The sequence below is a fragment of the Myotis myotis genome, unplaced genomic scaffold (genome assembly GCF_014108235.1).
Source record: "Myotis myotis isolate mMyoMyo1 unplaced genomic scaffold, mMyoMyo1.p scaffold_m19_p_3, whole genome shotgun sequence".
Lineage (NCBI taxonomy): Eukaryota > Metazoa > Chordata > Mammalia > Chiroptera > Vespertilionidae > Myotis > Myotis myotis.
The window spans coordinates 24,968,580-24,991,088 of record NW_023416335.1 but is presented as its reverse complement, the minus strand read 5'-3'; the positions used below and the strand labels follow the sequence as shown (position 1 = coordinate 24,991,088).

General features: G+C 40.9%; 2 protein-coding genes across 3 annotated transcripts in view; one reads left to right on the top strand and one right to left on the bottom strand.

The window, feature by feature from the left end:
* HOOK3 (hook microtubule tethering protein 3) overlaps positions 1 to 1,964 on the bottom strand; it is a 92,962-nt gene extending 90,998 nt beyond the window's left edge. Inside the window, exon 1 of the mRNA XM_036299250.1 lies at positions 1,697 to 1,964. Within this exon, the coding sequence (XP_036155143.1) occupies positions 1,697 to 1,753 (57 nt within the window). The 5' untranslated portion in view covers positions 1,754 to 1,964. The remainder of the gene's footprint in view (positions 1 to 1,696) is intronic.
* Positions 1,965 to 2,175: 211 nt separating this feature from the next.
* Positions 2,176 to 22,509, top strand: part of RNF170 (ring finger protein 170) — a 29,238-nt gene continuing 8,904 nt past the window's right edge. Inside the window, exons 1-5 of one of the 2 annotated variants that reach the window (XM_036299253.1) lie at positions 2,176 to 2,379; positions 11,285 to 11,354; positions 15,002 to 15,077; positions 16,912 to 17,020; positions 21,212 to 21,285. In XM_036299253.1, the coding sequence (XP_036155146.1) occupies positions 16,951 to 17,020; positions 21,212 to 21,285 (144 nt within the window). In that variant the 5' untranslated portion in view covers positions 2,176 to 2,379; positions 11,285 to 11,354; positions 15,002 to 15,077; positions 16,912 to 16,950. Of the gene's footprint in view, positions 2,380 to 11,284; positions 11,429 to 15,001; positions 15,078 to 16,911; positions 17,021 to 21,211; positions 21,286 to 22,509 lie in introns of both variants that reach the window. The other variant, XM_036299252.1, reaches the window with a different exon arrangement.

Here is a 22,509-nt window from a genome sequence, read left to right as displayed (position 1 = left end):
GCACTACCATCTTTTTGCAGATGGCTCTGAAACACACCTCTTTGTTTCCATGACACCTCTTTCTAGACTTTAAACAATGCAGCCCTACTTCCAATTCAATTAGCTCCCTCATCTTTGCCCTCTTGCCTCTTTTTTTCTAGCGTGGAGGAAGGCTCTACTTTGTACAGACTCAAAAACGCACACCTTAAGATCCTTAATCTTCTGTTTATAACCTCTGCCAAGCCTCTCCCTTCCACAGTATCAAAGAATGTGATAATGTCTTTCCTCTATCTCTCCTCTGCCTGGTCCAGCCTTGGCCCCATTGTGCAGCTTATCAGTCTTTCTCGCCTCTAAAATACAGCAGTGAAACCCATCTCCCCGCCTGAAGTTGGAACCCATTACAGGTGTAAGCTGTAGGTCAATAGTACTGCAAAAAATCTGAAATCCCGAGAATGGCCTAATATAAAAGCTAACGAGTATTATCAAGCTCTGACATTGTATGTATTGTTTCAAAAGACATAATTGGATTCATGGCGTAAGCCAAATTAGGAAAACCTCAAACTGTTTTTATTACAGTTTTTACAACCAACCTAGGAATGCCCCTCTAACCTTTCCGCAGAAGTGCCCCACACAGGAGAGTGACGTCTATACCCCAGGGATCTGAACTTGTAACTCAAGGCACCGCTAAAGGAATGTCTTTGACATTTGTGTTTTACTTTTAACATTATGAGTTCATCACCTCCATAAACGTAGTAGTATTTTATTCTAAAAATGGTACCTAACATTTTCAGCTCTAAGACGAATGCTCCAAGAAAGAAGCACTAGGGTTCCCCTGTGGCCCTGACAACCTGTGCGCGCACACACCAGGCACTGGCACCGCCGTGCGGGACACACACACAGGCCTGGGGTTTGTGTCCAGCTCTTGAAGAGGCGGCTAAAGGCACACATGTTGGCATCAAACCGAACACATGTTTACAGGAGGACGTGAGGATCTCCACAGACGTTTGGCAATTTAACATCAGGATTCCACAACGTTGCCAGCGAGATGTCGAGTTCCACTGCTGACTCCCAAATACCTTCCCGATGTGTGTTTTATCTTCACTGCCTTTAATTAGCGCCTCCACACCGCTTCCTTTCTCATCGCTACAGCGCATCTCGCATTTTAAACAGTGTTTCTGGGTGCCTTTTTGTCTTTTTCCTACCCTCCCTTAAGGGCACTTCCCCTTTTCCAGTGGGCCGGCCCAGCCCTCCAGGGCTGCGCTCCATCCTCCGCGAACCTCACAACAAAGACGAGGAGCGTCGCAACCAGGGGTCCCGAGTGCCCCCGGAGGCGGCCCCGGAGGCAGAGGGAAGCAACGCTTCGGTGTCCCTGGGAGCCGCGAAGCGCCAGCGCCTCATCAGCTGCAAACCACCCTAATTACAGTGCCGCCTGCACCCCATCATTAGCCTCCACCGGGCCCACACCTCCTGCCCGGGAAGTCGTCCTCGGACCCCGGGCGGAGCCTCCCGTGCTCGGCACCTCCCCGCCGACCCCCGACCCCCGCCCAGCCGCGGGTGAAGACGCGGCCGCCCCAGCCCTCCCCGGCTCCGCCCGCCCCAGGCCCCGGATGTGACGGCACCGCAGTCCTGGGCACTCGCCCCCCGGGACGAGCACTGGGGGGGATCCCGGAAAGGCGGCCTGGGGGAGAGGGGGTCTTCCCGGCCCCGCCGGTCGTACCCAAGTGAGAAGGCTCTCGCACAGCTCCACCCGCTCCGCCGACTCCACGTTGAACATCTTCCCCCGCTGGGACTGGCAGCGCCTCCCCACCTCGCCAGAAAGCGCTGCCGCTCGGGCTGGGGCCGCGTCGGAGGGTCCGGGCAGCGGATCTGGCCTCTCGCCCACCTTGCCCTTGGGCCCGGGCCGCCGACTCCGGTCCGGCGCTGGCAGCGGCTCCCGCACCGTCACCCCCGTGCCCCTCCTTTCCTTTCACTCCGGACGCGCGTCCGCTGAGCGCGCGCCCGGCCACGCCCGCAGCCCCGCGTCCCCGCCCCTAGCCCTGGCCGAGCCGCGGCCCACGGGCCCCTGCGCGCAGCCGCGCTCCGGCCGCCCCGCCTCCCGGCCGCCGCCGCGCGCGCGCCCCTACGCCCACCCCCTGCACGTCCGGGTGCGCGCGCGCCCCCACGCCCATCCTCTGCACGTCCGGGTGCGCGCGCGCTGGGCCCTGGCGGCGGCGGCGGCGGCGGCGGTCCTCCGCGCGCGTCCTCACGGAAGCGCGGCAATGCGCGTGCGCCCGTGCCCGCACTCCAAAGTGGGAAGGAGACAGCTAGTGGTCGCCCGGGAGGGGAGGCGGGGGCCGTCCCCGGAAATAATCTCTATCCTCAGGCACCGGGAGTTGGCGAGGTATCCTCTGCGGTGGAGAGGTACGCGCCCCCTACCCACCCCTCCCGGCCCGCGGCCGGCCACGCCCACCAGGGTCCGGGCCCCGGGCGCTGCCGGCGGGGCTCGGCGTGGGCGGCACTGCCCCGGGGGTCGCTGCCTGGGACCCCGGGGCTGCGCCTTCCTTCAGGAAGCCCGGGCAGAGCCCCAGAGTTGCCCGGTCCCGTCCGGAATCCCGGAGACGGTGCCAGGGCCCGAGTGGCGGGCGTCTCGGCGGGTCTAGGTGGGCTTGGCCGGCGGCGAGGAGAGCCCGCCACCCTTACTGGGGCTCGTGGATCCTCGCCCCCCTGAAGACTTGAGTGATGTCGAGGAGGGAGAGGGTGCGCCCCGGTTCGCGGATCCGCGAGGACCCGACCGTCACCGGGGCCTGTCTCTCCCGGAGTCCTGCTAAGTGTTGGCCTTGGCCCTTATGGCTAGTGGGTCGTCCCAGCTCGCACCTTTGTACAGGGGTGAACCTCTGCAGGGCTGCCGGTACGGTTCTATGCTCTGTGACAGGCGGAGAGTTGCATACAACGTACATGCTTAAAGAAGAATTAGTAATAAAACACGCAGATGAAAACAGAACATTGCTGGTACCTCGGGAGTTCCACCCACACTTTGTATTCCCTTCTGAGCACGATTTCCTCCCTAGACTGACTTTTTTTGGTGCCTTTCCTTATAGTTTTACCACCTAGGTAAACAGTATAGTTTCACTTGTCTGTTTTTGAACTTTGATGAGTGGGATCATATTGTATTATTTTGTGGCTTTGGATTCCTGGCGAATTTGTATGTTTCTGTAGGTAACTTTTATTGCCGTCTAGTAGTATTCCATTGTGCGAATATAACCGTATCCATTCTACTGTTGATGGGCATTTTGTTGTTCCAGTTTGGGGATACTAAGGACAATGCTAGAAGCATTCTTTTTTTTTTTTTTAATATATTTTATTGATTTTTCACAGAGAGGAAGGGAGAGAGATAGAGAGAGTTAGAAATATCGATGAGAGAGAAACATCGATCAGCTGCCTCCTGCACATCCCCCACCGGGGATGCGCCCGCAACCCAGGTACATGCCCCTGACCGGAATCGAACCCGGGACCTCTCAGTCCGCAGGCTGACGCTCTATCCACTGAGCCAAACCGGTTTCGGCTAGAAGCATTCTTAAACCTGGATACTACTGCAAATGTGTAAGAGGGGTTTTTTTTAGAATGCATGCCTTAGAGTCCAGGGAGAATTGTTGAGTCATAGGGAGTGCATAACTTTACCAGATGATGCCAAACTTTTATTGGAGGTGCAGCAGATTTCACTTCCCAGGATACATCTTTACTTTGGTTTGCAGTTCCTGGAGCCCCTTTTTTTCTCATTAAAAGTAGGTTTTGTCAGTGAGCATTCAGAACAATCAAGATGGCACTGACTTTTTTTTATTTTTATTTTTTAAGAGAGAGGAAGAGAGAGAGACACCAATGGGTTGCTCCCGGTGGGGATGGGACCCACAACCTTGGTATGTGTCTTGACCAGGAATCAAACCTACCACCTCTGGCATAGGGGATGATGCTCCAACCAACTGAGCCACACCGGCCAGGGCAATACTTACTTTTTAATAATGCCTTACAGAGTACCAGTTAACAGTTCGTATGATTTTTCATTATGTGAATGTAAAACAAATTTTTCTTGAAGTCTTCTCAAGGATCTTTCTTTTAAACATTCTTCCTTACACTAAGGGGTCGAGAAATAACAAATACGTATCTCACCTGGCTGTTTCCTTTGATGCCTTGTGGGTCTTTGTCAAACCAGGTTTCCTACAACCCAGTTTCTGTGGAATCCCTTCCACTTGAAGTGACCAGACCATTACCCTTGTTAGGCCTGCAAAGTCAGTAGGTGAGCCTGGCTCCCCTGTAACTTGTTGTTGGATGTAGAGGAAAACAGGGTGTGAGACTTTCGTGGAAGGACTGTTGTGTAGAGAGCCCCTATATTCCAGCTGCTCAAGTTTTCAAGGCTTGACACAATTGACTGAAATCTCCCTTTTCATGTCAGACTGCTCATCCCATGCATGATAGTACAGTGTTCTTGATGTTTCATTGTGTAGCCCCAATTACCTTCCATGAAGGAAATTATTTTAAAAGCTTCGCGGACGTCAGTAATTGTCTGCAGAAACCATGTGGCCATCACATTCCTACATGAGCTTGGGTACAAAGACAATGAGTTTATCCTTTGAAGTTATGGAATTTCCTGTATTTTCCTTATTTTCTTGTGTGTGTGTGTGTGTTTCCTGAAAACTTTGGAAAAGACCAAAGAGAAGGGAGTGGAACTTAGCTGTCTCCTTACTGCATGGTAATGTTCCCAAGTTTATCCTGTCTTCCCAGGGAATACCTACTTAGAGCTTTGATGAAGGACAGTTTGAGATGCTATATAATGCAGCTATGGGAAAGGTATGGCTAAGTTTTATCATGGTTCTGATGATTCCTTGACACTTGTTAATAACTGTTAATAACAGTAATCAAAATATTATAGCTCTGCCCTGGCCGGTGTGGTTCAGTTGGTGGGAGCAGAGTCCCATACCCCAAGGGGTCTTAGGTTCGATTCTGGTTGGAGCACATACTTAGGTTTCAGGTTTGATCCCCAGCCCCAGTCAGGGCCTTACTTGGGGAGGCAACCAATCAATGTTTTTCTCTCTCTCTACCTCTCTCTCCCCTTCCCTCTCTTTAAAAAGAACATGTCCCTGCCCTAACCGATTTGGCTCAGTGGATAGAGCGTCGGCCTGTGGACTGAAGGGTCCCAGGTTCGATTCCCGTCAAGGGCATGTACCTTGGTTGCAGGCACATCCCCAGTAGGAGGTGTGCAGGAGGCAGCTGACCAATGTTTCTCTCTCACTGATATTTCTATCTCTCTATCCCTCTCCCTTCCTCTCTGTAAAAAAATCAATAAAATATATATTTAAAAAAAAAAGAACATGTCCCCAGGTGAGGATTGAAGAAAGAAAAATAATTATAACTCCCATTTACTGAGAACCTGTATAATGTGCCAAGCAATATGCTGAATGTTGGCGTTTTTTTTTTTTTTTTTGTCATTCCCTAAACTCCATAAAATAAGGTGTTTTTTTTTTTTTTTTTTTTTTTTTTTTTTTTTTTGCCAAAAAGTGGCTGTTCTGTTTGATATGGTTCAAATTAATGTTATATATTTTACATATAAGGAAGCGGAGATCCAGATTTTACTTAAGTACACAGTTGTCTGACTCCAAAGTTTATGCTTCTTTGATATATTAAAGTATATTCCTCACTAAGATTTAGCGAGTTAAGCAATAACAAAGCCAAAGCTAGAAATTAGTTCTGCTTCTATAATTGTTCTATCAATTACCAACACAGTTGCCAACATATGCAGTATTTTGTTTCTGTAAATCTCAAGTAGTTAAAATCAGTGCTATCAACACATTTTCATGTTTGACTGGACCCTATGAAATAGATTAGATACCACGTTCTGTAAATTTAATAACCTTGTTTCTGGGTTAAAGGAGGCTGCATTTAGTAGCCGCTGTAACATGTGATATTCCCTGTGCACCGCTCAAGGGAATAAGATGTAGTCAATGTGTGTGCCTCCCAGTGCAGTGCCCTCACTGAGATCTTTGTAAGACACCATCAAGAAACAGACGGTAGGTAAGAGTGAGACTGAGACAGATGATTTAAATCTGAGCACTTAAACCGAATTTTCATGTCTCACAGGAGGAAGCAGGCACTGGCTTTTATTTTTATTGTTAAAGTAAAATATACTTGAAAAGAATTCAAACTATTAAAACTGTATCCTGGGAAAGATTAAGATCTGGCTTTTCCAGTCCTCCCCACTGGTAGTCACTTTAACCATTGGTATTTATCTTTCTTGACTTTATTTTTCTATTGCAAAAAAACTCTGGATCATAGAAATGTAGTGGTGGGAAGAAATTAAGGAGTCCTCAGGTTCTAGCTTTTCCATTTTGCAGTAAATGAGAGGTCCTACGAGATGAAATAGGGTCATAATTGTAGCAGCAGAATTGGAGCTCAACTCCAGGCAATGCTTGGGCTTCAGTTGAGAGCTATGATGTTGGACACAATCGATCGCACTGTTCTGTTCTAGATAAAAAAAACTGACTGTGAAAAGCAAAAGTCGGACAATTGAAGTTCAGATCCACTTTGGAATTCATTAGCAAGATTGAGGTTTATTGTCATCTTCTCCAGTAGAAAATCTTCTTTCTATTGTTTATTCCCTATAATCTTAAATTGGCTTCTTTCCAAACTAAGGTGGTATTTTAATACCTCATTTTTGAGCCACTAGCTCCTACAGTTCCTTTTAAAAAAATCTTTATTGATGAAAGTATTACAGATGTGCCCCCTTTTCCCCCATTGACCCCTTTTAGCCTGCACCCACCTGCACACCAGGCCTTCACCACACTATTGTCTATGTCCATGGGTTATGCATATATGCATACAAGTTCTTTGGCTAATCTCTTCCCACCCACCCACCCAACCCCGCCTTCCCTCTGAGATTTGACAGTCTGTTCCATGCTTCTATGTCTCTTGATCTATTTTGTTCATCAGTTTATTTTGTTCATTAGATTCCACATATGAGTGGGATCAGGTCATACTTTTCTTTCTCTGATTGGTTTATTTCATCTAGCATAATACTCTCCAGTTCCCTCCATGCTGTCTCAAGGAGTAAGAGATCCTTCAGTTCCTTTTTTATACACTGACTAGAGGCCCAGCGCACGAAATCGTGCACGGGTAGGGTCCCTAGGCCTATTCTGCGATCAGGGCCATCTTCTACCTGCTCACCAGTCCCCAGTCCCGCCCCGCCGCTGACCACGCCGGTTCCCCATTTGCCATCCGGTGATTGGAGCCTGTGGCCCGGGGGAGGGACCAAGAGGTCTGCCTTCTGCCTGCTTGCCAGTCCCCAGTCCCGCCCCACCACCACCGCCCACCCTGGTTCCCTGTGGTTCCCCATTTGCTATCTGGTGAACAGAGCAGGCTGGGGGAAGGGACCAAGAGGTGGTCAGTGCACCTCATAGCGACTGGTCAATCAGTCGTTCTGGTCGTTACGCTGTTATGGTCGCTGGCCTTTTATTATATAGGATTATAAGTGAAACTACTTTTGAAGCCCCCAACCAGTAGGTCTCAGTCATCATTAGTAGTTCTCCCTATGAGAGCCCCTAGGTTTAGCTAGGCTTTCCACATGACAAGAAAATGCAACTGACTTCTCTGTTCCTCTCAGAAATTTATCAGCAGTCTCCCATTCTACCCTTTCTCAGCCCAAGCACCTTCTTTGGTAGTACTGGAATTTGTGGAAATAAAAAGTAACTCATTTCAACAACTTTGGGAACTTCTATAAAAATAACAAGTAACATTATATCACTGTGCAGTACTTAACATATCCTGCCTGGGTCTCTGAGCTCTTGGAAGTGTTCATGAAGCAATATCTTAAGGGAGTCATTATGTGGAAATCCTACACACACACACACACACACACACATATATGTATATATATATATTAGAATAAATATATGTATAGAGAGAAAAATTAGGTGGGGCCAGTGTGGGACAGTGATTGAGTGTCAACCTATGAACCAGGAGGTCATGATTTGATTCATAGTCCTGGTCTGGCATATGTCAGGTTGTGGCCTCGGTCCCCAGTGGGGGCATGAGGAGGTGGCTGATCATTGATTCTCTCTCATTATTGATGTTTCTATTTCTCTTTCCCTCTCTCTTTCCCTCTGAAATCAATAAAATAATTTTAAATGTGGCTAGTGTGAATGAAGATGTGGTGTAAGTGTTACACTGTACTTTATTTAAAATAAAAAATAAATAAAATTAGTATAGTAGGCCCTAGCTGGTGTAGCTAAGTGGGTAAAGTTTGGCCCATCCACTAAAGGGTCACAGGTTCGATTCCTGGCCAAGGGCTCATACCTGGGTTGCAGGTTCGATCCCTACCCCAGTTGGGGCGTGTGCAGGAGGCAAACAAATTGATGTGTCCTCTTACATCAATGTTTCTTTCTCTTCCCCTCCCTCCTAACTCCCCCCCCCCCAAATCAATGGAAAGAATATCCTTGGGTGAGGAATAACAACAACAAAAATAGTACAGTAGAATTTAGTCACATTGCCACTGATTACACCTGGAAGGACATAGAAACAAATGTAACCATTCCATTTTTTAATACAAAATAGTAAACTCCCTAAGTGTTTAGCATAGGAGAAGATCCTCCCAACTGTGAAATAATTTGATTCAGTAATTAGAGGCTGGGAATCTCAACACAGGATTACAATTTGGTTATCTTTGAGCAGATGCAAGTAGTCCCCACTACCCTTAGGCCTTTGACAGAGCCATAGCATCTCTAATTTAAAAAAAGGAAAACTGATAAAATAAAAATCTAAACTGACTACATGGCTCAATTCATGGCTCAATCCTAGCTCATATGGGGCTCTTTCTTCAGTTTCTTTTTTTTTCTTTTTAAATATATTTTATTGATTTTTTACAGAGAGGAAGGGAGAGGGATAGAGAGTTAGAAACATCAGTGAGAGAGAAACATCGATCAGCTGCCTCCTGCACACCCCCCACTGGGGATATGCCTGCAACCAAGGTACATGCCCTTGACCGGAATCGAACTTGGGATCTTTCAGTCCACAGGCCGACGCTCTATCCACTGAGCCAAACCGGCTACGGCTCTTTCTTCAGTTTCAGTTGGCAGTTCATTTGACTGTTCTTTTGGATAAAAATACTGAAGTGAAGGCTCTTTGAGTTTCCTGGTGCGAGCCTTCATCATGGATATCTGAACCCTGTCATTAGAAAGTTCCTCGTATATCAGGCCATTATTATGTGTAAAGCTGATGGAAGCCGCCTTTGATCTGCTTGTTTGCTCAAGTTTCTTCAGTGAGAGGTAATTTTCTTAGAAGCAGTGAGTTCAGATTCTTTCAAAGGTCTTGGACTCTCACACTCAAAGATTCCTCTTAACAGAGTCTCCTGATAAATGATATTGACTAAAACTCTTTTCAGTGCAGTTAAGTTACATAAATACAGAATTTTATTTTATTTTTTTAATTTTCCATCATCTTTTATTCCCTCTATGCCTTCTTCCACCTCCACCCAATCTCCTCCTCCCCCTCCCCAAAACACCACGCTATTGTCAATGTCTATGAGTTCTCTCTCTTCTTTTTCTTTTTTTTTGCTCAATCCCTCTACCCACCCCCACTAGAGCTCTCTGCCTGCTCTGAGTAGTTATATATATTTAATTGAATCTTTATTTTCTTTATTTCCAGTTAGGTGTCTTATAAGTCTTTGAACTTTTTTGTTTTGCCATCTGAAAAACATGAATTACCTGTGACATTTGGACTCCGATGTAGTTGGGCTCTCTCTCCTTATACATATAGAAATTGGGTATTATCATTTCTCTCTAGTTTAGTCTATGGCAGTGGTTCTCAACCTTCCTAATGCCACGACCCTTTAATACAGTTCCTCATGTTGTGGTGACCCCAACCATAAAATTATTTTCGTTGCTACTTCATAACTGTAATTTTGCTACTGTTATGAATCGTAATGTAAATATCTGATATGCAGGATGTATTTTCATTGTTACAAATTGAACATAATTAAAGCATAGTGATTAATCACAAAAACAATATGTAAATTAATTATGTGTTTTCCGATGGTCTTAGGCGACCCCTGTGAAAGGGTCGTTCGACCCCCAAAGGGGTCACGACCCACAGGTTGAGAACCGCTGGTCTATGGGAAGGGGAGTTTCATATCCTCCCTTTTCTCTTCATAAGGAAATGCAGCCTGAGAGTGATTCCATATTCCAGGCAGGGCAAAGAATTCTGAGCCATAAGCGGAACTTAGTCCCAGGTGAGGCTACTAGTTTTTCAAGCACCAGAATTTTCATTAATTCAAGTAGTCTTAGCATAGATATAAATGTCCTATAGCCTCATTGTCTTTTATTTTCAAATTACTAATGCTATAAGTAAGGTAAGTCACTCTTATTTAAACATATTCTATTAAGTCCTCCTGGATATAGGGCACTATGCTAGGTAACATAGGAATATGTACAGAAAAGACAATATTTTCTCCCCTATCCCTACATGAAAAATTCTGTGATGTACATTTAGTGCTATGAGGGGGAAGAGGATCTGATCCATTTGGAGAACTCATGTGGTATTCAAGAGTAAGAAAAGAGCAGTTGGGCAGGAGGAGTGTTTTTTTTGTGTGTGTGTGTGTTTTTTAAGAAGCTACATTTGAAGAGAAAATGGTATTTTTTAAAATTTTGTTTTACAAAATGTACATGGATGATACATTATAGTAATTGTTTTTCTTAAAGGAAATAGAATTGTGTACTCTCCAAAATAATGTCTGGCAAATTTTAAAAAATATATTTTATTGATTTTTTACAGAGAGGAAGGGAGAGGGATAGAGAGAAACATCGATGAGAGAGAAACATCAATCAGCTGCCTTCTGCACACCCCATACCGGGGATGTGCCCGCAACCAAGGTACGTGCCCTTGGCCGGAATCGAACCTGGGACCCCTTAGTCCACAGGCCGATGCTCTATCCACTGGGCCAAACTGGTTAGGGCTATGTCTGGCAAATTTTAAAGAACTCATTAATGGGGCAATCCACACTGGAGTTGTACTTAATACAACCTACTTTAACTGGGTACTACAAAAAAAATTAAATATGTTAGAAGTCAATTATATTTATACTAGAGGCCCGATGCACAAAATTCGTGCAAGAGTAGGCCTTCGCAGCCCCAGCTCTGACACACACCCCCGCCCCAGGTCATTCCGGAAGGTCATTCCACGGTCTGGTCTAATTAGCATATTAGCTCTTTATTATATAGGACTTTTATTAGTGTTTTTTTTTTCACTGTGTCAGTTGTAACTTTCATCTTGTTTCTTTATCTTTTAGACCTGGAATGGCCAAATATCAGGGTGAAGTTCAAAGTTTGAAACTGGACGATGACTCAGTCATAGAAGGAGTAAGTGACCAAGTACTTGTGGCAGTTGTGGTCAGTTTCGCTTTGATTGCTACCGTGGTATATGCACTTTTCAGGTGAGACTAAAGGACAAAAGAATTGAAATACTATATATTTCCTAAGGGCCACTGACTTTCTGACTGCTTCTAGTAATGCTTAATACTTAATAAGAAAAGCAAGTAATAGATCTCAGCAATTGTATATATTTACTAAAGTGTTTTTTTCTACAAGGCCCTAAATGCTACCATACATTCCCTGATATTAGCTGTCTTATCAGATAAATCTACATTTATTATAATATTTTGAATAAAATATTAATATTTTCTATAGGAGTATCACTGTTTGAAAATGTAATTTTCATAATTGAATCTATCAACTTATAGGTGATATAATAAATACAAAATATTTTCAGTGTTTAAATATAAAACTAAGGCAAAAAGAAAAACTCGTTTTATGGTATTTTGGGACTTTAGGTTAGAATTAAAGTTATTGTTATAGAATCAGAAATAATACTTAAAGATGTCAGATGTCTATATACCAGCGATTTTCAATCAGTGTGCCGCAAGAATTTTTAAAACATGGAATACCTGACTATTTACTCAGGGACACTGACCTCTCTTCCCTTAGATTGTGAAATAAAAAAATGATAGCAATCAACACAACATTAGCCATTCCGTTTGAAGGAATCAAAATTATTCCTTTTTTTTTGTCAGATTGGCAAAAAATACAATATTTTTTGGTGTGCTGCAGAATTTTAGTAATTAATTTATGTGTGCCATGAAATGAAAAATTTTGAAAACTGCTGCTATATACCAATACATAGAGACTATTAAGAAACTAGAAATTTAAATGTTAACACATGGAGATAAACCTCGATATTACGGACTAATTCGGGCGAGGTGGTGTCTGTTAAAGCTGAAAGGCTGTTACATAATAAAGTAGGTTTTCTGAATGTGTATGTTTAAAAATTGACAAATCAGTTTGCCTGTTTTTACTTAGGTAGACATGTTTGTGTAATTAAAATTAAGTATATATGGAAAGTTTAATTTCACAGAATAGTTTTCTATATTACGGTGGTTTTAAGTTTATACTGAATAGGTGTAATAAATGCATGCATTCACCAGTCATCTGGAGTAAACAAATGCACACGGTTGGGGCGTGGCTCAGTGCACGTCTGAACGGTGGCTCGTGTGCATTAAGACTGCTGCAGAAAGTCAGCCAACCCGACAACAGAACTGTGAGCGATGTAGTGTGATCCCCTGCTAATCGTTTGCCAAACATTGTTTACCAGCAATGCTTCTTGGATTTAAATATGTAGACTATAGTTGTAGATATGTAATATTTATGTATGTCAGTGAAATTGCTAGTGTTTTTTGCAACATATGGCCCATTTGCTAAAATTTGTTTAAAAAGGGTAGGGGTAAGGGGGAGAGATCAACCAAGGGACTTGTATGCATGCATATAAGCCTAACCAATGGACACAGACACCAGAGGGGTAAGGGCATGAATTGGGGGGTTAGGGGGGCAATGAGGGGATAAGGACACATATGTAATACCTTAATCAATAGAGAAAAAAATTATTCAAAAATTACCCCAAAAAACCACAATAAAACCAGTGAATAACAACAACAACAACAACAACAACAACCTGTTAATTTAATTATAAGTAAATCTTGGTAAAATGCGTTTTAAAATTAACAATGTGTTCATTTTCACATACTACATAAGGACCGGAAATTTTGTCCATTAAATCCAAAGTCTGTTAAATCAAGGTCCGCATAATCAAGGGTTAACTGGAGTTCCATTACATTTAGACATTTGACTTTAAATTGTTTTTATGTCTTCTCTGAAATGATGGGTATGTTTAATCAGCTTTCTTTTCTAAAATTTGAAATTTTTTTTCAAATATTTTTATTGATTTCAGAGAGGAAGGGAGAGGGAGAGGTAGTAATATCAGTGATGAGAGAGAATCATTGATTGGCTGCCTTCTGCACGCCCCCTATTAAGGATCGAGCCCGTAACCCAGGCATGTGCCCTTGACCGAAATCGAACCCAGGACCCTTCAGTCCGCAGGCTGATGCTCTATTGACTGAGCCAAACCAGCTAGGGCTAAATTTGAATTTTTTTTTTTTTAATATACTTTATTGATTTTCCACAGAGAGGAATGGAGAGAGACAGAGAGTCAGAAACATCGATGAGAGAGAAACATCGATCAGCTGCCTCCCTCACATCCCCCACTGGGGATGTGCCCGCAACCCAGGTACATGCCCTTGACCGGAATCGAACCTGGGACCCTTTAGTCCGCAGGCCGACGCTCTATCCACTGAGCCAAACCGGTTTTGGCAAATTTGAATTTTTTTACTAAAAATTGAATAATCATAGAATGGATTTCTTTAATTTTCCTTATCCCATTGGAATATTAATTTAGAATTCTTATTGCTGTTGGATATTGGTTCACCCAGAGAATAAAAGCTCCTCTATAGAGTAACACCAGGATTGTGTGGACTTAAAATATTGCTGTTAAAGAGGTTTTAGACCGAAACCGGTTTGGCTCAGTGGATAGAGCGTCAGCCTGCGGACTGAAAGGTCCCAGGTTCGATTCCGGTCAAGGGCATGTACCAGGGTTGCGGGCACATCCCCAGTAGGAGATGTGCAGGAGGCAGCTAATCGATGTTTCTCTCTCATCGATGTTTCTAACTCTCTGTCTCTCTCCCTTCCTCTCTGTAAAAAATCAATAAAATATATTTATAAAAAAAATAAAGAGGTTTTAGTTTAGGAAAAACTTTTACAGTCAAATGAAATTAAGCCATAATTCAGATATGAATCTTCACCCCCAACCTGCTAACCTAAGTACTTTTATTTTTCAATACTTACTTGTCTTATCCCATCCTATTATATCAGTCACTATTATATTGCCTTTGAGTATCCAGCTTAATTTTTAATGTTAAGATATTAGTGGTATGTTAGCTTTTGGCATTTCTACATTATATAATTTTAGTTGTTTTTTAATATTATTTGTATTGGTTTCAGAGAGGAAGGGAGAGGGAGAGAGAGATAAACATCAATAATGACAGAGAATCATTGATCAGCTGCCTCCTGCACGCTTCGCACTGAGATCGAGCCCACAACTTGGGCACATGCCCTGCAGGGGAATCAAACCTGGGACCTCCTGGTTCATAGGTGGGCACTCAACTACTGAGCCACGTTGGCCGGGCTATAATTTTAGCTTTTGATTTCTCTGTCCCCCACGTCACCATAGGTTAAAAAGTTGGGAGAAGGACTTTGTTAGATATGGAAAAGTGTTCAAATGCATAATAATACATAGATTTACATAGCTGCTTATTTTGAAGGAATTGTACAAAAGAATTAAATGTGTTCATTGTTCTTTTATTATTTGTAAGTCTGTGATTACATTAAATCCAAGGTACTAGGTCTTTGGATTTCATCATTTGCCAGTTAAACCTGAAATGGGCCAATAATCAGTGATCTCAGAATAGCCTGGAGTGTTCAGTTCTGGAAGTGAAGTACAGTTGTCCACTATCATTTACATTTTAGTTACCAGTATTCTAGGTCAAAAATTAGACCCACAAAGAAAACTGAATCATCTGACAGTATTTTATATTCAAAGTTTATTGTATTTTATTCAACAGAAATGCACATCAAAACATTCACCCAGAAAACCAAGAACTAATAAGGGTGCTTCGGGAACAACTTCAAACAGAACAGGTACTGTTTATGTAAATATGTGCATTTATGCAAGAAGTAGACGTTATTACTCCCTTTGTGTATGATATTGTGATGAAATATTAATAAATTACTTTTTGGAAACATAGGCTTCTTCCTGCTTTAAGACCTTAAATTATTCTATTGATTGTATAGTTTCAGATTAGAAAAATGACTAGTATTAATCTATTCAGGTGCTTTCATATTTTTTTAACTTTCTTAAAAGACAGCAGTTTTCCTTTTATTTATTTGTGAGGAAAGAATCACTGTCTAATTGGCTTTAGCGAAATGTAATGTAAAAACTATTCTTTCTAACATACATTTCTCAATGACTATAAAGAGGGCTTTTTTTCTTTTTCTTCAGCAGTCAAAGTTAAGAAAACTAGTTAGGCAAAATAAGAAAACTTTTCTCATCTGCCCTGTCTTTGTTTCTAACCAGATGAACTCTCTATGACCCAGAAATGTAACATATTTTATGAAGGCTGGATTAAGTAGGATATTATACACCTTCATGCTGAGATAGCTCATATCAAAAAACAAAATTTAAAAATTGATTTCCTACCCACCACGCAAACTTTAATTCCAACGAGGGTTTTATTGATTATCCATTCAACAAATATTTATTGACAATCCACTATATGCCAGACAGTGTTCTAGGAATTGGGAATTCAATTCTGAACTTAACACACAAGAATCCTGCTTCTTAGAACTTAAATTAATTGATGCAAAAATAGTTTAAGCATGTTAGTAGTACTCTATTCCAGAGCTGTTGTTATCAGTAATTCATGCTGGGATAGTGTTTAGTAAGCCACAAAATGATTTCACATATTATGCTTATTTAATCTTCAAACATAAGAGAGGCAACATTTATTCTCATTTAACATATTAGATCTCTAAGATTTCCTTAAATTCACACTAGGGTTACATGACTAGATCTAGATATACAGGAGTCCCAGACTGAGGGGGATCTTCCAGGTTTGTTTTTTTACCACTGTCCTAGGCATGTACCTCATACCTTCCATAGCTTGATTAGAATAATTAGAATAAAGCTAGTGACTTATCCTATACTGTGCTGTCCCACATTGTAGGCACTAGCCACACATGGCTATTTAATTTTACATTAACTAATATTAATTAAAAATTCACTACTTTAGTCACATTAGCCATATTTCAAGTACTCAATAGCCATTTGTAGCAAGTGGTTACCATACTGGACAGCACAAATAAATTTCCGTTATTGCATAAAGTTCTGTTGGACAGCACTGGTAACTGGTTTTTCATCCATTCCCAAAGAATAATAAGAGAAAAGGTAGGGGGGGAGAACATTAAGTGCTGTATGTTTTTCTTTTTTGCACCATTAAAAATGACATAAAAGACTATAACTTCAAGGTGTGACCTTGGCTAAATTAAGTAGCTAAACACTGGTCAGGAATGTATGAATGAAAAAAATATTAAAAATGAAAAAAAGCTAATACTTTGGAAGCAGTCTGGCATTTGCTATCCTTCATTTATGGGTTAGCTCAGCCTTGTGTTACTCACTCTAAGGGAGTAAAAGAGAAACTCCTGAGTTATCCTAGGTTTTTATTTTTAAACTGTGCTCAGGAGAGAAGGTAGAGACCATGCTGTTTATAAATAAAACAACAATATTTACAACTTTAAATATTTCTTCAGCAAAGTTAAGAAAATAATTTAACTTTATTAAACCTTAAACTATTGCAAATCTCAAGTTTGATGAGGACCACACGGTATTGGCTATATTCTTAAGTGTAGCTGAACGTAAAGCTAGCTTTGAAAAGCCTGTGTTTCGTGTATGAATGTATACACACTTTCTCCTCAGGATGCACCTGCTGCTGCTCGCCAGCAGTTTTACACTGACATGTACTGTCCAGTCTGTTTACATCAAGCCTCCTTCCCTGTGGAAACAAACTGTGGACATCTCTTTTGTGGTAAGCAAACAGTGCTGTCCTTAGTGACTCTTTGGACCAAGACTCATATGTGGATGGCTCCAGATATCCTGCCCTAATTCTCAGCCACTTTTACTTAGTGTCTCTGCATTCAAAGATGTAAAAAACTAGTTATTCAACTTCTCAATAAACAGAAATATGTTTCTTTGAATAGTAATTTAGGTATATCCATACCAGGATGGATTGACTGACCAATTGTTCATCACTTTTTAGGGTTTTATTTATTATCCATCTTTCCCAAGGCAGGATGGTTCTTCTCTCAAGGACCCTGCCCAAGACCTTCTCTTAGCTCTACTATTTTTTACTCTGAGTCAATACAGTCAGTTCTTAGCCTCTTTTTTTTTTTTTTATAAAGTTTGTGTTTCATTTAAGGGAGATTCAATTTTAAAAAATATATTTTATTGATTTTTTACAGAGAGGAAAGGAGAGGGATAAAGAGTTAGAAACATCGATGAGAGAGAAACATCGATCAGCTGCCTCCTGCACACCCCCTACTGGGGATGTGACCACAACCAAGGTATATGCCCTTGACCAGAATCGAACCTGGGACCCTTCAGTCCCCAGGCCGTCGCACTATCCACTGAGCCAAACCGGTTAGGGCCTTAGCCTCTCTTTCTTGACCTCAAGAGGTTTGGTGATGGAGAATGAGAAACCTAGAGCATGTAGTGGGACAAAAAGGCAATGTTGATTTCACACTTACTTAGTATCAGTAAGAGGTGCTTTCTACCCTCCAGAAAGATTTCATAGAGAAGAATGAGATGCCATATAGTCATTGCTTGTTATGGTCATATGAGGTTGGGGAGAGTCAGTTATTACATGACAGTTAACATATTTCAGTTCATCTAACCCCACAAAACCAAGGCTCAGAGGTGTTAAGAAATTTTACAACAGGTAAATCTAGCTGCTAAGGGACAGAGGTAGTTTTCAATGTACGTCTAACTTCAAACTCTAGCTCAATTCTACTCTGATTGGTGGCTTATACAACTACTCTCTACTTAAGACTTATCTGATTTTTCATTGTAGTAATTCTTTGTTTGAACAGCTATATTCAAGATAGGGTTCTAATTGCTCCCAAAATGCACACAATTTCCATATAAAGACTAATTTAAAATGTAGCATACAATGGCCTTACAAATTACTTTTGTTTAAGATTCATTATATAGAATTCTTAGGTAATAGTGTTACTGTTGATGTTGTTGGGATGACATACGCATTTGAAACCCACACCAGGTACTGCGGGATTTCCCGTACCTGGTGCTAATTTAGTAAGTACTGACCAACGCCAGTATTGCCTCATCCAGTAATTCCAGCTTCCTTTCTAAGGTTTTTGCCTAAGCAGCTAACAAATTATAATTATCTGTTGGAAATGCTAATGAGGAGCAAAATAATGAAAGATCAGATAGGCAGAATTAAATGGCCATCAGAGAAAGCAGATACTTCCCCCCACTCTCAAATCTCTGGTAGATATTCCTAATCAGTTGGACACTTTTTCTGAGTCTGGGTATGGACTCCACCATCCTCTAACACAGTACTCCAGGCAAGTGTTAGGAATCACTGAGGTTTGGCAGGCAAGGTGAACTCTGTTTGCCAATCCAGGCTTAAGTAATTCATTGAGTGGATAACCCAGTCAATTGAAAGATGGCTGTATTGTGTTCTTGGTTTTACCTTTGGGTCTGAGGTAATAGGGTAGATTGCCTCTGATATCTTGCTCTACTTGTTAGACACTTTTATTTACTGTCTGTAAGTTCAAAGGTTAAGAAAACTAGTTATTCTACTTCTCAATAAACAGAAATGTGTTTCTTTGAATAGTATAGTTCAAGTATACTGATACCATCAAGAGCACTTTAGCTTAGTTCCTATATATGGAACTAGTTCTGTCCCTTTACAGGGAGTTAGAAATGATGCAGCAGCAGATTTTACCTTACTTGCCATTGTAGTCATCATTATTTTATTTAATTCTCCAGCAGTCTTAGAAGGTCTTATTCCCATTTTACAAATAAACTAATTTAGAGAGATTGTGACCCAGATTAAAATAATTGAGCCATCTCTCCCACATCCTATTTAGGTGGATCTCTCTTCTTAAAGAAGGGGAAAGTTGAGAAAAAGGAAACACATCAAGCATGTCATAGCAGATGTGTATGAACTGAAGTGTTTAATTTACTGGACCGTAGTTTCTCAGTACAGGCAAGTGGCTGTTATATAATTTGCAAAACAAGGACACCTACACCTCAATTTGTGGAAAAGAGATGTGGGATTAAATAAGTTCAGCCCGGGCCAGGGTGGTTGGAGCATTGTCCTGTGCACCAAAGGGTGGAGGGTTTGATTCTTGGTCAGGGCACATGCCAGGGTGGCGGATTCCACCCACCTCCACCCCGTTGGGATACATGTGGGAGGTGGCCGATTGATGTTTCTTTTTCACATTGATGTTTCTCTCTCCCTTTCTCCCTAAAATAAATTAAAAAAATGAAAAAAACATAAGTTCATGTGTCAAAACACATTGAACTTTTTGAGTTAGAAGGAGGAGATAAATCTAAGGCATTATTATAAATGGTAATAATAATACTAACAGATTTATAATAAGTTTTGCTTTAATATAGTTTCAATATGAAGTTAGATTACTCAAAGTACTTAATATTATCTAACACAGTACTCTCGAGAGTAGGGGGAAAATATCAGATAAAAGATTGGTTAGCTTTTAAATTCATCTTTAAATTGTCAAACCAGTTTTTCCCCACAGTCACTGAAATGTCCAATTTGTACAGCTTTTGCTTAGCCCAGTGGTTTGCTCACCCGTCTCCTCTTCCATCCATTTCTTCTTCTGGTGATTGCTCTTGCTATTCATAAAACCTGAAGCATCCTCCCTCCTGATTTTTGCCCGTCTAAATTTTTGCTATCCTACAAAGTTCAAGTCTTTCTCCTTTGCAGGTTACTCTTTAGCACATCCCAGAAAGTTCTCCCTCTCTATACTCCTTTTGTACTTAAAATTAATATTACACAGTTAAATATTTACATACCCTCTGATTGAATTAACTATGTCACCTTGGTCTCCTCACTTTGATTGTCATTGCTTCTTCTAAATTCTGGACATTTATTTGATCTGGAAGAATCAGAATAAGGAACACAGGAGGCTAAGCTATGTTGCCAAGGCAAGAGTAAGAATACAGAGAAAACCCTGGAGGGAGGAGGGAGACATGAAGCACTTAGTTCAGATTCACAGTGGAACCTGGATGGTCTGAGAAACGGGTGTCCTGCAGAAAGGAAAATGAATCAGACCCTTAAACATCAGAAAATATTTTAAAATATTTCTTCTTCATTGTTACTGGTCTAAAATTTAGTGCTTCTGCTTTCTGAGGTCTTCCCTTGGACTGTGTTTAGCTGTTTTGCTACCCACAAACACCTTCAAACAAAAAAATCAAACTCATCCAGTACAAAAGTGGATTCAATTACTGAACTGGATTATAAACTTTATTAGAGCAGAAAGCATGTAATCTGTATAATTTTGTTCCTTTTTCACACTACTTAATTACCGTTATTAATACTTAAGTAACTTGACTTTCAAAACTCATAAAAAAGTAAGAATTGTGTTTTTGTAACATACTAGTATATATGAAATTTTGAACAGAAAATTTAGGCTGATTTTTTTGGTGTAATTTATACAATGATGTTTAATCATTGTTTTATTTATTTTACATAGGAAATGCAATATTTTCTAATAAGCCTCAAAGCATTGAAGCAATTAATGCATGCTTGCTCTTGTTTAAAAATACCTATATCTTAACTGGTATTTTAAATAAAAATGTTGTTTAGCCGGGCCAGCATGGCTCAGTGGTTGAGCATCGACCTATGAACCAGGAGGTCTCGGTTCGATTCCTGGTCAAGGGCACATGCCCGGGTTGTGGGCTCGGTCCCCAGTGGGGGGCATGCAGGAGGCAGCTGATCAGTGATTCCTTCTCATTGTTGATGTTTTTATCTCTCTCCCCCTTTCCCTTCCTCTCTGAAATGAATAAAAATATACTTTAAAAAATGTTTTTTAATAGCTGGGAATTGTTATTAGATTTGAATTTGCCTGAAGAGATGTTGGATGAAGTAAAAAAAAAAAAATTTAAAATAAGATGACACTGTTCAAATATTTTAGGTATTTCAAACATCACTATTAATTTTTTCCCCCCTTAGGTACCTGCATTATTGCATACTGGAGATACGGTTCTTGGCTTGGGGCAATCAGCTGTCCAATTTGTAGGCAAACGGTAATGTTTGTATCCAGAAAGCATCATTAATGCTAGTTCATTTTGTAAATCTCTGTAGTTTCTGTATCTGAATTCTGAATTATTTTGATATTCTTAGAATTTCCTTTATCCAAAGCTTCTATGATGTTATTCCATTATTTTTATGTCTTTAAGACACCTCAAAAAAAGGTTATCCCTTTGAAATTCTTCAGTTGTAGGAAAAACAAATGGTAAGTGCCTAGAAAGTCTTTGTTATAATACCAGCAAAGTAATAGCTGAACTAGCTAATCAGGCTTAAGCAAATATCCTTCATATTTCTTATGGAAAAAAAATGGTATTTCCTTTTTAACTTATTTTTAATCTGTCCTTCTCCAGTAAGGGTCCAGATAGCTTTAAATAATGAATAATTTTTTAACTTTTTTTTTTTTTTTGGAAACATAACCACATTGAATTATCCAGAACAGATTTGACTGTTATTGTTAGTCTAGAGCTACCTCAGGAGGGAGGCAGTAAGTTTTCATAAACATGTATTGAAGACTGAAATGTCAGCACAGATGGGATTGCCAGATTTTCTCTGTTTCTTTGACAAACTGGGAAAAGCAATATACTGAGAATTCTGAGAAACTGAAATTCTTAGTTTCTTTTAATTAGTAAATATAGCAAAATAGTCCAGAGACAGAGATGCATCGAACAGACCGTCAAACTTCAGAGGGAAGGCTGGGGGAGGGGGGGAGGGGTAAGAGATCAACCAAAGGACTTGTATGCATGCATATAAGCATAACCAGTGGACACAGACACTAGGGGAGTTAGGGCATGTGCTGGGGGGTTGGGGTGGCCCATGAGAGGTCAATGGGAAAAGGAGACATATGTAATACTATATGTAACACTTTAAACAATAAAGAATTTTAAAAAAAGATACGCAAAAAAAGCTTATCTAATCATAAAAGAATATATACCAAAATAAGACATTCTCTCAGTTGTATATAGTTTTTCATAATTTCCTTTTTATTTTATTTTTCATTTAAAATAAAAATATACACCTTACGTATAATGAGTTATGAATATGTAAAAAGACAGCATCTCCCTAGGAAGTCTTCTAGTATGTAAAATAAAGTCCTAAAAAGGATAGTTTCCAAGTAAAGATGTCAAATTAGATATATATATTTACTTTTGCTCCCTCTTATAACCTCACTAAAACATCAGTAAAGGATATATTTTTTAATATATATTTTTTTATGTTTAGAG